Genomic DNA, 16,758 nt, shown 5'->3' with positions numbered 1-16,758 from the left:
CCCACCCATTGGACCGTAATCCCATGTAAGCTGAAACTAGACTAATATACTGATTTAAATGCTACTAATGCATTTAACTGAGCTGTTAAAAATATCTGAGGTGGTATTTAGCTACACTAATCATTTTGTCGAACACTTGGTGTGCCCCAACTCTCCCCTCTAATAGGGAGACCACCTCTAGGCACCCGACAACGTCTAGAGCTTCCAACTGAAGGAGAACAACGTGTCTGACCCATCTAGAGGTGCTCAACTAGATCCCTAATCTGCGAGGAGGGTTTAAACACACCCTGAGTGCCGAAAAATCTGCATATAGCTAAACTAAAGGCATGCAATCAAACGAAAGCTACTTATACTGCAGGTGAGGGGTTTCTTACCTCGTACGCTAATTTCCTTACAATTCTATTCGCTAGAATTCCGGTGGAGACGACCCCTTCGACAATCTTCTCACGTCTATGCGTTCCTCTCGCGAAGAAGAGCGTCCTCGTGCCGGAGTTGTCGTCGGAAGATGACCTTGGGGCCCTAGGGAGGGAACCCTAGAGTTGGCGCCGAGAGGAAGAAGGAGAAGGAAGGGTTGCGGCGTGGCTAGGGTGAGGAAAGAAAGTTCACGGTGGAAAATAATCTCCTCACTTAATAATTTTCCTATTTATATTTAGGAATTAATTCACCCAACTCCAATATAAATTTAATTGATTCCCTTTCCTTTCAGCACGGCCCTGCTGGGTTCAACCGGTTACTTAAGCGGTCTAAAGGTTTAACGGACCCGAGGGGTCCCGGGTTCGATTCCCGCTTAAGCTATTTTCCTTTTCTAATTATTTTTGCTACTTCCGCCACTCTAAAAATTCCGAAAAAATATCTAAAAATTCCAGAATAATTATAGAATATTTATAATATAGTTTTGAGAATTTTCGGGCGTTACACCGATCGATTGGGAGCTTTCGAATCGATCGGGATCCGACCGTTGCGTCGTATTTGAGCTGCAGGCGTGCGATGACTGCGGAAGAACTCACCGATTCATTTCAGATCTTCACCAGCTTCTCCACAGCTCTTCTCAAGCTCGAGATCACCAGTTCTTGAAGGCTCTTGGAGGTTCTTCCAAGTCAAGAGGCGGATCAAAGCAAGAAGAAGAAACTAGGGTTAGGGATTTTGCTCTCATTGTAAGCTTGTAAGCTTGTATTTCATTACCTTTCCCTTTCTTCTTGTATTGAATCTTGTAGGGCTTCTCCGCCCTTGGTAGTTACCATAAAGGAGAGTTTTATTAGTGGAGGGTGTGTGTGTAGGTGTGGATCCTTGGACTAGTCACCTCTTGTGAGGTGGATACCAAGTAAACCAACCTTGTTAGCGTTGTGTGGTTTGTTTCTGTATTTACCGCTACACATCTTTGAAGAAACAAGCAACGCCGAGCAACGCCGAGCAACAAGCACGCGAAGAGCTATTCACCCCCCTCTAGCTACTTTTCGGTCCCAACAATGACTACTTTTAAACAAAGTCTTTTAAAAAAATTGAATATTTAGCTTTCTTTCTAAAAATTCTTAGTCTAACTAGTCAAGTGTCGATCAAGCCTAAGTCCTTATCTAACCATCCTAATCTAAGCAAAAATAAGGAAAGTAATAATAATATTTGACAGTCTCGGGACTGTCAGATCCTGACTTTAAGTTTCGTTGAAACTCTAGGTTAGACTAATGCCTACTGTTCCCTCTATAAGGAACACATCCTCACCTACTCCACTAAGAAGAGTTTACCTTTTGTCAAACAGATCCTCTAGACCATTTGGACCTTTGCTCAGTATCCAAGACCTCAGGACTTTCCACTAGACATCCGAACTCTGACCCATCCAGTCTTTCACCTGATGTCCGTGGCCTCCGTGACTTTTACCTAGTGTCCTCAACCCTACGATTTCTGTCTGACGTCCTTGATCTGCCAAGACTTCGCCTAGTCCCCAAGACCAGGACTTCTTTGCTAGCTATAACTAGGACTTTCTACCTGCCTAGTGTCCACTAGGACTTCTTTGCCTAGCCTCAACTAGGACTTTCATCTTACCTAAAATTACTTAGAACTTTCTTGCACACTTAGTCAAACTTGTTAGAACTACAACAAGATTTAACTTAGAACCTTTTGTCAATATCAAAATTCAGGTTTAATCATCTGATGCTCCTTACACCAACCAACACATCACCACGTTAGTTGTTATTGCTTTCTTCAAAGCATGACCATGTTGATGTTGATATCTTCAAAACATCATCACCTTGATATTGATTTCTTCAAAGCATCATCATCTTGGTATTGATTTCGTCGTAGCATCACTACTTTAGTGCTATTTTCACCAAAGCATTACCACTTTAATGTTGATTGTTAGGACATTCTGGGAGCTAGGGAGTGATTGACTCCAATCATTTCGTCTTGTTGATTTATTGCAGTAGAAACACTTGAAGCAATACTAACGCCCAAATTTATTTGGTATCTGCCTCCTTAAGATAACTAATCTAAGGATCCACACAGTGCACACACTTCACTATGAAAATCACTCTTTTTTGGAAATAATCCGAAAGTGGAAAAACCTAGTACAAGCTCACAACAAGAAAAATACAATAAGAATAAGAAAATGAGTACACAAATACAATGAGAACCTTGCTTGCTTTTTTTTTTTTTTTGCTTAGAAACGCCTCTTGTAGACTCAGAAGTGCAGCAACACTTTACTCTCAATTGTCTAAGAACTAGTGGTGAAGAGTGGAGAAGAAGAGATGCATTTAAATCTTCACAAAAGGCTTTATATCACGCGGATTAGGGCTTTTAATCGATTAACCTTACTCTCAATCGATTGTCACGTCAGATCCGAACAAATCCAATAGGCCAAACCTCATAATGACTCTTTTCTTTTTCATCTAATCGATTACTTAATTGATTACTTAATCAATTAAGATGACCTCAATAGATTACCTGATCAATTCAGAAGCCGACTGCTTACTTGCGAATTCCTCTCATTCTATTACCTAATCGATTAAACTCCTCGCGACAAAACAACTCCCTAATCGATCGACCCAATCGATTGGAGAAGGATGAATTGATTGACTAATCAATTCAGTATCTCTCCGTGCTCACGATTTAGACTCCTAATTTAGTGAATTCATTGCTAACCATGTTGTGGTTAGTGACAAAACAGTTGTTGTTCGTTGTTAACAACAGCGATGATTAACGACAAATTTTAAAAAATTTATCATTATTTGAGGAGTGGTTTAATGATAATTTTGACAGATTTAGGGATATTTTTTGTTTTGTCATTAAATTTAGCGGCGAAATATTTATTTTCATCGCTAAATTAAGTTTACGATAAACTTATTACGATGATATTAACGATGAACACTTGTTGTCACTATATAAGGTTAACGACGACAAAATAGGTGATAGCGACGAATCAATTTGTCGCTAAATACCTGATTTTTTTTAATGATAGTTATGTTGTGAAAAAATCAACATCAAGATGGTCATGTTTTGACAAAAGCAACACCAAAATGACATGCTTCGATAAAAGCAGGAGAATATTTTTTTAAAAAAATAATTTTTAACTTTTTTTTTAATTTTTAATTTTTAATTTCATATCATTTTTTTTGTATTAAACTATTTAAAAAGATAAAAAAATAAAAAATTATTAAATTTTGTATTTTTATAATTTTTTTATTAACCTTTTTATATTTTATTTTATTATATTATTTTTTTATTAAAGTTTTAAAATTCTAAAAAATTAGATAAATTTAGATCATCTTTAATTTAATGACTTTAAATTTTTTAGAGTTATATCAATAAATTTCTTAATAAAATAATTATGTTTTTATTTTTTTATTTAATTCGATTTAAATAAAAAATTAATTTTTAATTAGGGTTAATAATATAATATTTTAAGAATTAAGTGCGTTTGATCAAAAATCAAAGTGTTCTTTTGTTAAAACGCAGAAGAAGAAGAGTGCATGAAAGCTCAAAGAGTCCAGCGAGATTCCAGCTTGGATCACACCTCTTTTTTCTCTCTCTCTCTCACTAAATCTTTGTCGTCAGATCGTTGGGCTGAACTGAGCCTCAACTTTCTCGGCCGTTCGATCCCGCTCTAATAAAATAACAGACGCGACACAGCTAGAAACCATTAGCGTGATTGCCTGTCAATCCTCAACCACCATTTCTAAAATTATGAACTTATAATTGGACAGCTTCTTCTGGGCGCCAAAACTCTCTTAGTTTTTGTCCAATGAAAAGTGAGACGACTGATAGAATTTAAATCGAATGAAACAGGCGATTGATGAATATCATTCTGCCTCTTTGATAACGTGCTTTTACTCTCTCTCTCTCTCTCTCTCTCTCCTCCATTTGCACTTGTTGCAGGAACCGACGCGGTGCCCGAGAGCTCGGACTTCGTCGCCGTCATCTTCGTCCATTTTCTGCTCCCGTCGAGAATCCGCTTCCTCTCTCTTTCTCCATTCGGTTGACGGCGGCGCGGAGGGTTCAGCGACGATGGGCTCGAATGCCAAGTTTTTATTGCTGTCGGCTGTTTTTGCGGCGTTTGCGCGATTGGCTGCTGCTTCGAGCTTCATTTCAGGTGTTCCGCCGTTAAAGATTTCATTTTTAGGTGAAATGTCAACTGCATTTTTCGAGCTACCAATTGATTGGCATTTTGGTTCAGATGATGTGTTCGTATCTCATGGATCTGGCACGCGGAGCTTGCTGCAGGCAAAGACTAGTAAGATTTACTCCGTTACCATTTTTTTTTTTGTTTTTTTTTTGTCTACCTAACAATTTATCCAGTCTAGATTAGTTGTTTGGAATTCGGAATGAGGGAATCTTAGGATTATTGCTGGGCATCGAGTGCGTTTGCTCGATTTAGAAGTCGATCCTTGTTTGTTGACGTACTCCGTTACTTCTTTTATTTACTAAATTGCACTTTAGATGCACTTTGTGATAGATTTTTTAGCAAGAACTTCTGTCATCTTCTTGGATTTACTAGTTCATCTTCCATGGGTATGATCGATTGACGTTAAATTAAGCCACATACTGATGGATGATCAAATTGTATTATGAAAATTGTTGCACCTAATAGCATGAAATATGTTGGATGTTGAGGAAACGAAGGGGCGCCTCTTCCCCTTCTTCTTCCTCATTGAAGTAAACGTTAAGGAGACGAAGGGCCGCCCCTCCCCTTCGTCTTCCTCAGTATTCTTATATATGGGCGCTCAAGCCAAGGATCCCGGACAAGAGGGAACAGAAGCTTGAGGGTATGCAAGGAGAACATCATGTGGAAAGGGATTTGGCTAATGAAATTCAAATTGCTTTTCGACCTTGTGTCGTAATCATTCTTCCGGCATCAAGCGGAGATCAAGATCATCTCGGGAGATCCCAGTGAGTTGTTATTTGCTTATGTATTTCATGCTATTAGATGCAAAAATGGTATCGAGCCATTAGTTCTAAGTGAGCGATTTAATCATTTGCCACAATGATTAAATCGCTGAAATTTCCTCTTTGATTTTTATCCACAATTTCGTTATAAAAGAAATTACGATCTGCCGCCGCTGAATGCAATTGTGATCTCGATTAACGTTAGCACTGCGACCAACTTCAATGGCCGGTGAGCTCTGACAATCATGTTGAAAGGGTGGCAATCGGCTGGCCACCATATTCCTTATGAAGCAAAAGAAGCAGGGGCGTAAGGAGAGGGCGAAGAAAAAAAAACCGGGAAAGATGAACAGTGTTTTGATGATACAGTAACTTGAGAAAAAGTAGTTTTTTATAATTCAAAAGAAAAAAAATTATGAAAGTTTCTCACGGCGAAAAAAATGAGAAGTTTTTCTTTTGAAACAGTGGGTTTCTTAAGTAAAATTAACTGAAAAAAATATATATTTTTTAAAATTTTAATTAATTATACTTATTTTTGGATTTTGTATGACTATCTAATGGTCCAATCTGAATCGGCCTAGTTCATTTGGACTAGATCATCTCAGATTAGTTTAGTCCAAGCAAATCTCAATATGGTGCAAATCATTGATTGACTTAACTAGACCAGTTTGATTTAATAATACCTAGATCTGGTTTAAACCATTGGTTGGTCTAACCATATCAGTTTATTATTGAATTAATTTGGATGGTTTAATTAAATGAGCTTAGTTCAAATAAAAATAACTGAACATCCTAAATTGGATTAGTTCTAATGAGGATAAGGTATAAAAGATCCAGTTTCCGATCGACCAATCCTTAAATAAAGAAAATATGTTTTTCTTATTTGCTTATGGATTATGTATATTGCTTCATACAAATGTGGGAATTGAATTTGACCGGTTTCGATTCTAGATACCACGGACAATATATTATGTTTTTCTTCTTTTTCTTCGTACGAATACGGTGGCCGATTGATCGCTAGCCTTTCAACATGGTTGTCAACGCTCGGTGACCACTGAAGTTGGTCGCAGTGCTAACATTAATCGAGATCACGATTGCGTTCAGGGCAACAGATCACGATTTTTTTTTATAATGAAATTGCGGGGAAAAAAATCGCAGAGGGAATTTCAGGGATTTAATCATGCACTTAGAACTAATGGCTCTGATACTATTGTTGCATCTAATAGCATGAAATACATAAGCAAATAACAACTCGCTGGGATCTCCCGAGACGATCTTGATCTCAGCTTGATGTCGGAAGAATGATCACAGCACAAGGTCGAAAAGCTCTTTGAATTTCATGAGCCAAATCCCTTTCCACAGGATGTTCTCTTTGCACACCCTCAAGCTTCTGTTCCCTCTTGTCCTTGGATCCTTGGCTTGGACGCCCATATATAAGAAGACTAAGGAAAATGAAGGGGAAGGGGCGCCCCTTCGTCTCCGTAACATTTACTTCAATGAGGAAGAAGGGGAAGAGGTGCCCCTTCGTCTCCTCAACGTCCAACAAAAATTGGGTGTTATTGTTCTTTTTGTCATTACTACCTGACAAATTTTATATACTCTGATATGTGATTGTGGAAGTAAGGATCTAGATTTACTAACAGATGTTTGCATATAAACAAAGAGCATCTTGTATTTTCCTTCTTTCAAATTCAACTTACATTTTCCTTGTTATGCCAGTCTAATAGGCAAGGTTTGAGTGTAAATAGGATATTTATGCTGCTTCCAAATGCTTTAATGCTTTCACTAGTTTGTGCCAAAAAAAAAAAAAAAAAATTCAGCTAAAGATGAATTGCAGTATAATAAGGGTTTTATAGTTGGTTAACTTTGGCTTTGGTTTAGGTTCCAAGATTTTTGGATATCACTCTCCATTGCATGTGTTCTGGATGCATTATAGATCTTTGATTATTTCTGATGATTATTAGAAATTGATTTGTACCTCAAACAAACTGAGCATCAACAGTTGGGCTGTGAATGGACAAATATCTCTTTGTGCCTGGTGAACATATGGCCAAAAGACCTTGACCATCCATCTTGGTCCTATTTTGCTCATTGGTCTTAGAGTTGTATATTTAATAACATGGAATTCATGCATAGACCAGAGCGGTCAGACTTGCATAGTTAACAAACTGAGAGACCTTGGTTTACGATAGTAATTCTTCTATTTATTATATTTTTCCATTTGCCGTTGCCATATTGGTCAATTAGATTTTAGGGAAAAATACGGTTTACCTCTCTGAGAGACTCAGTCTCTTCCTTGCCCCATGAAAAGATTTTTGCACTTTAGCCACATGAGTTTCATCCCCAATGATTGTTTTTCTCTTTGTTAGTCACCTAAGATATATTTCTGTTGCATTTTTTTTATTAAATAATCTAAATACCCTTATCAGTGTATGGCGGTAAGAGATTAAGATTACTTCATCGTAGATGGCTTGATCCTTTTTTTTTCTTTGTAGTTCTTTTTTCTTTTTTCTTGTTTCATTGCCCATTTCTCCTATTAAACCCTTGATTTTCAGGATGTGATGGAGTGACATTGTGTTGGCATTGTCGATGGTGAATTCGTTGAAACCAACAACTAAGTTTTTTCCTAATTACTTACCTCTTCTTCCACCTTGTTGATTTTTTCCATCAGCTCAACCAACCTCATCCCCCCATCAACTTCCTCTAAGTCAACCTATAAATGATCAAATAGTTGAAAGAGCCAAAAGGGGCACACCTTAGTTGAACATTCATTTTGTAGAGACCTTTAGTTGTATTAATTCTCTCTCAGCGAGCATATTTCCACTAAGATCTAAAGCAGGTTCAGTCCTCTCTCTATGTTCATCATTCCACAGACATAGGTATCAATTCTCTCTCCGACCGTGTGTGTTATTCTACAAACATACAAGTTGAATATATTAGTTAGGAGTAGTCTCTATAATATATTTCGAATTAGCTTGAGTGGGAGTGTCTAGTTATGTGTTAAATGTAAAGGATTATTTGTAATATTCCCTTTTCATCAATAATATGTAAAGATAGAGAATCTATCTAGGGTTTCTTGAGGAGGAAATTTATTTATTTATTTTCATCAACATATTCATTGTGAATGGAATAGTTATTTCTATGAATAACAAAACATGTAATCAAGAAACATAGCTATCTCCCACGGGTGTGGTGCTGTGGGAAAACACCTAGTGGAACAACTAAGAGGATCAGAATTCGAACACCACTAGGGATGAATATTCTGGAGGTTGGCTTCTAAGTGCGCATAAGTTATGCTCCGAATTTACTTAGTAGGGGAAGGCCATCTACTTAATATCAAAAAAAAAAAAAAAACATAGTTAGCTAGTATTATACCTCGGCCGATAAGCTGGATTTTACCCAAGAAGAAATGTATCATTGAGTGATAACAAAGTATGTTTCCATGAATTGAATATAGGATATATGAAAATTTGATAATGAAAGAACTCATATTTCTTACTATTTTACAAAAGCAGATAATTCAAAGCTGAGTTTTCTAAATAGGGGTGCGCGCATAATTATAGTATGGAATGCTAAGAAGGTATGAATTCATCATATGCATGTATAATGTAAACACAAACTTGGATAGCTATGAAATATCATATAGTAAAAAAAGATATTGAACTAGGTAACACTGAACCTGGGGCGACGGATCCGATTCCACAGAAGTTTTCCACCGGCCGTTAGGGTAAATTGGGAAGTGCTTGCGGCAAGAAGCCTAGCATCCTGTGATTGCATGCTCCATTTGGAAGAAAAATTCCTACAAATGCGTCGTAGCCAGTGATCGAACTACTGGTACCTAGATGACAACTTGGTTCTCTTCCGTCGTACTGTAGCCCGGGGCCAAATATCATATAGTAGATACACTAGGTTGGAATTTCCACAAAACAAAATCTGCATTTGATCACGTTGCTAACATTGGAAGATTAGTAACATTAGCTCAAGTTAAATGGTATGGGTTTCATCCTAGAAAACAGGAATCATTGTAATAAACAATGAAGTCATGTCTATTTTGTTCCTTCGCAGTCCCCGTTGACCTAATCATCAACTTGTAGATCAACTCATCTTATGGAACTCTGCAGGTTGTCCTGTGAACTTTGAATTCATGGACTACACAATCATTACTAACCAGTGCAAGGGCCCGAGGTACCCGGCTGATCAATGCTGCGGAGCTCTCAAGGATTTTGCTTGCCCTTATGCTGCTGACATAAATGATATGACGAATGATTGTGCATCGACCATGTTCAGTTACATCAACCTCTATGGTAAGTACCCGCCAGGATTGTTCTCGAGCGAATGCCGAGAAGGAAAGCTGGGCCTTGCGTGCAATGCTACTGCCCCACAGGCACAGAATGATTCAAATTCATCTCCTGGCCACATGAACCAGAGCCGCCTCATTTCTGCTGTCTTCCTTTTGTGTGTTGCTGTTCTATTTTCCTAATCTAAGAAGTTGTAAATGTCTGCCCCTGAGTTCTGGGTAGTTTGTTTGAATTGAAGAACTAGTGAAATTGATTGTGGTGTTCTGATCACCAAGTGGGATTAATGTTCATATGATGTGTAGGTGGAATCCATAATTCTCGAATGAATTCAAGTTTGATAAAGTTTAGACTAAACGGCAGCCTATGTTGATTGAGTTTAATAATATTATGGAATAATTTTTTGTATTGACACTTAAACATATGTGTTAGATTTCTTTATATATAATTTCAAAAGGCACATTGGTATCTGTTGTTGTATGTTAGGTTATTGTAAGATGTGAAAATTTAGTTACACATTCACTTGGCCAAATGTGCTACTGATAGCAAATTCATTTGTATGTTTAGTGTTCATGATTGTCATATGTTCTAAAATGATGTAGTGAATTAGTAGAATAGTATTATAAAAAAAAATACATATTCATTTAAAATACTTTTTCTTTATAAGATATTTCTTGATTATTAATTTAGGTGTACAAGTTTCATGTGATTAATCCTAGAAATAGATGTCTATCAAATAAATTCAAAGTACAATTTATAGAATTTAGAATTGATAAGATATCATAGATACAATGAGTCATTGAAATTTTTTGAACTCTAAAAAATTTCAGGTGTTTTTACTAGGAATGCATCTAAAGTTTGAGATTTACCACCTAAACATTTCAAACTCTTTCAAAAATGAGTCAAGCTATCATAGATACAACGAGTCAAGCTTGATGCATTTAGGTTAAATACCTCACTAGATTCAACTCAATCCGATGAGTCAAGCATTCTTGCTTGAACCAAATCAACTTGCACAAAAGTTAACTAACTTGTTAAACACAAATAGCTCAATTTATTATGCTCTATCAAACGTCAAAAATCATAAAGGATTAACAACGAATCACCCTAACATACCTGATTAGTCATTCCAAACTAATTAGATTGATTGACCCAACCATCTCATTTGCTTCAACTTAATTGTGTGGCTTGACCGTTTGACTTAACTAACGTAATGAGCCTATCCATCGCAATCACCTCGATCGAGACAACCAACGCAACTTGTCTAATTGGTCTGTCTAAACCAACTAGCCTAATCGCCTTACCGTCTCAATTGGTCCGATCTATCCACTTGATCTTAGAGAACAAACCTTATCGATTGATCTTATCTCACAACTTAATTGAATCGACCAACCTACTAACTTGAGTGGACAAACCTACCCATCCAATCCAAGTCGACTAGAGTAATAAGCTCACATGCCTTACTTAACCCGCCCACCCATTCCATTATATTGGCATAACCTATTCAACCATATCAAACCTCTCGGAAGGACTATACATCCTACTTGGCCCACCAAACCTATTATACCATATCTGTTGGCGCAGCGGGCTGGTAAGAGGGGAGGGGTGAATTGTCTGAAAAATAAAAAAAATGCCCTCCTCGTTCTTTCAACTCTAAAAATGCAATAGTAAAATAATAAAATGACAGAAAATAGAGAAGACTCAAGAGATTGACTTGGTTACAACCTAAGTGGTTGTTAATCCAAGGTGGTTGAAAAGCTCAGAAACAATCTCCTTCTCTGAAGGCGGAGAAGCCTTTTACACACTAAGAAAGCTCAAATGTTGTTAGGAATTGAATACAAGAGTTGATTAATTATTTCCTAGCTCCAAGAACTTTTTTATAGCTCCTGGAAACTCTATCTACAACGTTGAGGGCGCCTCCCAAGGGATGGAGGGCGTCTCCACTGAAGCATTTGGATAAATCTTTATCCAAATATGAAACGGTCATGTTGACTGCTTTGAGGGCGCCCTCAATAGCCTCGAGGGCGCCTCAAATGCTATGGAGGGTGCCCTCAAGGCATGGAGGGCGCCCTCCCGCCTGAAGAGGTGGAGGCACTTTCAACACTGCGTTGAGGGTGCCTCCAGCTTGCTTTTCCAGTTCTTTTTGACTCCTTTTCTTCTTCCGAAGCTCCGATCGCTTGGGTGATTGTGGCCAACCGAAATAGGGTTTATTCGAACCCAATTTCTGGCCTTCTCCTCGAGCAGGCTTCCGCTCCGGCTTCTCGTCCATTGAACGTCGCGTACGTTCTTTTCGTCCACCAGTGTACTCTTCCGTAGCTCTTTCGTCCCTCGGACGCATCAAGCCTATCGACTCCCTTCCCGTGCTGTCCTTCTCGCCAGCTGCGTCTTCCGCTCGATTTTCTGTGCTCCTAAGCTCCTGCACACTTAGACACAGGGATCAAAACTAAATAGGACCTAACCTAACTCGGTTGATCACATCAAAACAACCACTGGGTCCAATAATATGCTTTGACAAATTGATTAACCTAATCAACACAATCAAACTAGCTAGCTAACTTAGCCTGAATTGCTCATCTAAACTAACTAACTCGATTAGACTGGCATGTCTTCTTAACTTGACCAAAGTAGCAAGCTACCATGACTCAACAGTCTTGACAAACTAATTAACTAACAAGCTCGATTGCCACACCTAGATTGATCATCTTGCCCTAGCCACTTGACTCACCTAGATCGTCTGGCTTGATCGATTTTTCTCATCTCACCAAGGCTAACTAAGCTGCATAATTTGCCCTAGTTCCTCGAGCCCAACCAACCTACCAAAACAATTTTGCTAGTCTAATCAAATTGAGATGCTCAAATCACCATAGTTTGCTAGGCCCAACCTACCCACTAAAACAAATTTAGTGGCTCAAACTACTTGCCCAAACAAACATTTTATTAGTGTAATTGATCTCTCATCAAGAATGACCAAGTTTGAGTTGAATTTAGATATTTAATTGATATATTTGATGGTTGTAGTGTGAGATGTTAAGTGAAAGGGGAGATTATTATTAGAAAGGAAGATTGTTAGTGTAATCGACTTCGAATCAAACTTGACCAATATTATTTTGGATGTCAATATTTGATGGTTAAATGAAAAATCAAGTTTGAAGCCAACATATAGTTGATAATGATGAAATTTAAGTAGGTCATAAAAGACGGAACACTTGACAAACAAGAGAAATAAAATTTAAATGGGTGATAACTAGAGACTCAAATACTCAAACAAATTTAATTTAGTGGTCCAAACCACTTGCCTAGACAAGCAATCCACTTAAGATATAATCAAGTTGATCAAATTGATTGACTCACCCATACTAAACAGCCTGCCAGCTTGACTGGACCAATCAACTTGACCCATGAAGATTTTGCTTCTCTCAATGATCCCGTCCGGAAGCTGAGTCGGATGAAGGCGGGTCTTGTTGTGCTAAAAGTTGACGGAGAGTCATTGAGATGTTGAATCAGTGAAGTACCCCCTGGAAAGGTTCACACGGGCGGTCCTATGGAGAGAAACGATCAGGATGATGACGCTATTACTCTACACACACTCAGACGAGTCCACCGGTCATTAGAGACCAAAAACCAGGGAAAAAGTCTCCGGGTCAGGCCCTTCGACGCTCAAGTTAGGTACTTTTTCTCCAGAAATCACAGAAAAAGGACGAAAAGTAAAAGACTGGTAGGAAAATGACGAGTGAGCATACCTGCGTAAGAGAAAAAGCATCCCTTTTTATACTGCAATTGAGGCTTCTGAAACCTGGCGAATATCAGGGAATGTCGGATGTCAGGCTCTGTCTGACGGTGGTCGACACGTGGCTTTCTCTTATAGGCTAGCGGAGGAACCAAGAGGAGTATGAGCCCCCCACCGTTAGAATATTCCTTGACATGTGATGATTGTTCTCTGACAAGTGGTTACGATTCCTTGCAGACCTATTTGTCATGTAGTGTCTGACCTCCTGACCCACCTTCGTCTGCGTCATCCGAAGCATGTCATCCCGACCTGCACGAGGGATCTAATTCTTGACCTGCATTCGCTTACCGCTATCCAAGGCATGTATGTTCCGACCTGCACGCTGGGTCTGATTCCTGACCCGCATCTGCTTATTGCTATCCAAGGCATGTACGTCCCGACCTGCACGCTGGGTCTGATTCCCGACCCGCATCTGCTTATTGCTATCCAAGGCATATATGTTCCGACCTGCACGCTGGGTCTGATTCCGGACCCGCATCTGCTTATTGCTATCCAAGGCATGTACGTCCCGACCTGCACGCTGGGTCTGATTCCCGACCCACATCTGCTTATTGCTATCCAAGGCATATACGTCCCGACCTGCACGTTGGGTCTGATTCCCGACTCACATCTGCTTATTGCTATCCAAGGCATGTACGTCCTGACCTGCACGCTGGGCCTGATTCCTGACCTGCATCTGCTTATTACTGTCCAAGGCAAGTATGTTCTGACCTGCACGCTGGGTCTGATTCCCGACCCACATCTGCTTATTGCTATCCAAGGCATGTACATCCCGACCTGCACGCTGGGTCTGATTCCCGACCCACATCTGTTTATTGCTATCCAAGACATGTACGTCCCGACCTGCACGCTGGGCCTAATTCCTGACCCGCATCTGCTTATTACTGTCCAGGGCAAGTATATTCCGACCTGCAACGCTGGGTCTTATAATTCTATCTTTTGACTTTGGCCACGTAGGATGGACTTTTGACCTCTCTGCTGTTCATATCAGCCCGACTGCTGACCAGACACGTTGGCTTGACTTCTGACCTTCTTGACCTCCTCGTCAGCTGGACTGTTGACCGCCCACGTTGGCCTGACTTCTGACCTTCTTGACCTCCTCGTCAGCTGGACTGTTGACCGGCCACGTTGGCCTGACTTCTGACCTTCTTGACCTCCTCGTCAGCTGGACTGTTGACCGGCTACGTTAGCCTGACTTCTGACCTTCTTGACCTCCTCGTCAGCTGGACTGTTGATCGTCTTGCGGCCTTGACTCCGAGCCACATCATCTTATCGATCCCACAAAATACGCACCGTATCACTCAACTTAGAATGACTTATCTACTTTTTTAAACACTAATGCTCTCATTTTATCGACCATCTTGTTTGAAATATCTCTGCTGAATCTTTCTGAAATCATACTCAAAATTAGTTTTTGGTCATTGATTTTTTGAAAAAAAGCTTCCAAAACCACCTAAAGCCGTGAAAAAAAGTAAGGCTCTGATTGTAAATGACGAATTATCGCGAGACTTCTTAATTTATTTATTTAATGGACAAAATATGAAATCGAAAATTATATTATTATTATTATTATTATTAAAAATCAGGAAAAAACTTCTTATCTCCCCACACTCGTGGCCTCGTGCCGTGCCTCCACCCCAGGAACTCTCACAGACCACCAGCCCAGCCAGAATATCTTGAAGTGGGTCCCCAACTCCATATCTGCTATCTCCAGCTGTCACGGAACCATTGGTCGACCCTCGAGCGGCCTGATCTCGCTTAGATTTCCCCTGGCCCATTGCTCCCCCACCAGCCGCATATTTCTTTCTCTCTTCGGACTCGACGCCTTCTATCTATCTACACACACTGCACTGAGACAGCAGCAGGATCGGAGAAAATTAAGGGTGGAATTAATGGCGACTCAAGCTCTTCTGTCTGCGAGGCAGCTGCTAGGGGGAACCCCACTCCAGTCCGCCCCCTCGAGGTCTCCGAGGAAGGCGACCTTCGTCGTTAGGGCAGCTGCCACTCCCCCTGTTAAGGTCAGTCGTCGTCGTCGTCATAAATTATATATTTTACCTTTTCAGGCCTTGAATAAACAGTGCTCTGTTTCTCGTTGCAGCAAGGAGCAGATAGGCAGCTCTGGTTCGCCTCCAAACAGTCACTCTCCTACTTGGACGGAAGGTAGTTTTGGTCTTTCTTCGATTGATCATCATCTTCTTCTTCGATTAATTGTCGGCGGCGCACGTGCAGTCTTCCCGGCGACTATGGATTCGATCCGTTGGGTCTGTCGGACCCGGAGGGCACCGGCGGGTTCATCGAGCCGAGATGGCTGGCCTACGGCGAGATCTTCAACGGGCGGACCGCCATGATGGGGGTGGTCGGCTGTCTGGCGCCGGAGATCCTCGGCAAGCTTGGGCTGATCCCGCCGGAGACGGCGCTCCCCTGGTTCAGAACCGGCGTGATCCCGCCGGCGGGGACGTACCCCTACTGGGCCGACAACTACACTCTGTTCGTGTTCGAGATGGCGCTGGTGGGGTTCGCCGAGCACCGGCGGTTCCAGGACTGGGCCCACCCGGGCTCCATGGGGAAGCAGTACTTCCTGGGGCTGGAGAAAGGGCTGGGCGGCTCCGGCGACCCGGCCTACCCCGGCGGGCCCTTCTTCAACCCGCTGGGCCTCGGCAATGACGACGAGAAGTCGATGAGGGACATGAAGGTGAAGGAGGTCAAGAACGGCCGGCTGGCGATGATGGCCATCGTCGGCTTCTTCATCCAGGCGTGGGTCACGGGAGAAGGGCCGTTCCAAAACCTGCTCGATCACTTGGCCGATCCCTTCAACAACAACATCTTGACCAACCTCAAGTTCCACTGACCGCGCGCGCTTCTCGATCGAACGGAAAATTAGTTTGCTAAATTGGGAAAACAATCTTTGTAATGCCGTTTCCAGTTAAGGAAGGGATCTGTAATTAATTTCCAGTTTAAGGGATCAAATCTGGTGCGGATAAAAAAAAAAAATAATAAAAAAAAAATCTATCTGAAGTCAACCAATTAAATGAATTAAAAATATATATATATATATATATATATATATAAAATTATAGAGAAATGTTATGCTGCGGTGCCTTATGTGCGGTTTTGCTGCGGTACTTACCACGTCAGCGAGTCTTTATATCTGCACCTGCGAAGAAGAAGATAAAGAACAACGGCTTGGACCGATCAGGCTCCAACCTGATCGATCTGGGAGTCTCCTGATCGGTCTGTGGACCGATCAGGCCCTAGTCTGATCGGTCCCCAGACCGATCAACCAAGCAAAATCTGTCGCTGTCGATT

The 16,758-nt window shown here is 40.6% G+C and overlaps 2 protein-coding genes across 2 annotated transcripts; both read left to right on the top strand.

The window, feature by feature from the left end:
• Positions 1 to 4,328: 4,328 nt before the first annotated feature.
• LOC122032510 (GPI-anchored protein LLG1-like) lies at positions 4,329 to 10,010 on the top strand. The gene is made up of 3 exons (XM_042591807.1): positions 4,329 to 4,579; positions 4,664 to 4,720; positions 9,492 to 10,010. The coding sequence occupies exons 1-3, from the start codon at positions 4,495 to 4,497 to the stop codon at positions 9,848 to 9,850; spliced, it is 501 nt and encodes a 166-aa protein (XP_042447741.1). The 5' UTR covers positions 4,329 to 4,494; the 3' UTR covers positions 9,851 to 10,010.
• Positions 10,011 to 15,270: 5,260 nt separating this feature from the next.
• On the top strand, positions 15,271 to 16,419 carry LOC122030858 (chlorophyll a-b binding protein 8, chloroplastic-like). Its single transcript, XM_042589909.1, has 3 exons — positions 15,271 to 15,470; positions 15,551 to 15,612; positions 15,682 to 16,419. Exons 1-3 carry the CDS (start codon positions 15,345 to 15,347, stop codon positions 16,298 to 16,300), a joined length of 807 nt encoding a protein of 268 aa, XP_042445843.1. The 5' UTR covers positions 15,271 to 15,344; the 3' UTR covers positions 16,301 to 16,419.
• Positions 16,420 to 16,758: the final 339 nt, after the last annotated feature.

The sequence above is a fragment of the Zingiber officinale genome, chromosome 11A (assembly GCF_018446385.1).
Source record: "Zingiber officinale cultivar Zhangliang chromosome 11A, Zo_v1.1, whole genome shotgun sequence".
NCBI lineage: Eukaryota > Viridiplantae > Streptophyta > Magnoliopsida > Zingiberales > Zingiberaceae > Zingiber > Zingiber officinale.
The sequence above is the reverse complement of the archived record's forward strand: the minus strand, read 5'-3'. Positions and strand labels throughout refer to the sequence as shown.

What these genes read in the sequence shown, in the direction of transcription:
- LOC122030858 (XM_042589909.1), top strand. Translation starts at nt 15,345, where the DNA reads ATGGCGACTCAAGCTCTTCTGTCTGCGAGGCAGCTGCTAGGGGGAACC. An exon ending in CTGCCACTCCCCCTGTTAAG is followed by an intron (nt 15,471 to 15,550) that starts GTCAGTCGTCGT and finishes TTCTCGTTGCAG; the next exon opens with CAAGGAGCAGATAGGCAGCT. An exon ending in CTCTCCTACTTGGACGGAAG is followed by an intron (nt 15,613 to 15,681) that starts GTAGTTTTGGTC and finishes GCGCACGTGCAG; the next exon opens with TCTTCCCGGCGACTATGGAT.
- LOC122032510 (XM_042591807.1), top strand. Translation starts at nt 4,495, where the DNA reads ATGGGCTCGAATGCCAAGTTTTTATTGCTGTCGGCTGTTTTTGCGGCG. An exon ending in TGCTTCGAGCTTCATTTCAG is followed by an intron (nt 4,580 to 4,663) that starts GTGTTCCGCCGT and finishes ATTTTGGTTCAG; the next exon opens with ATGATGTGTTCGTATCTCAT. An exon ending in CTTGCTGCAGGCAAAGACTA is followed by an intron (nt 4,721 to 9,491) that starts GTAAGATTTACT and finishes GGAACTCTGCAG; the next exon opens with GTTGTCCTGTGAACTTTGAA.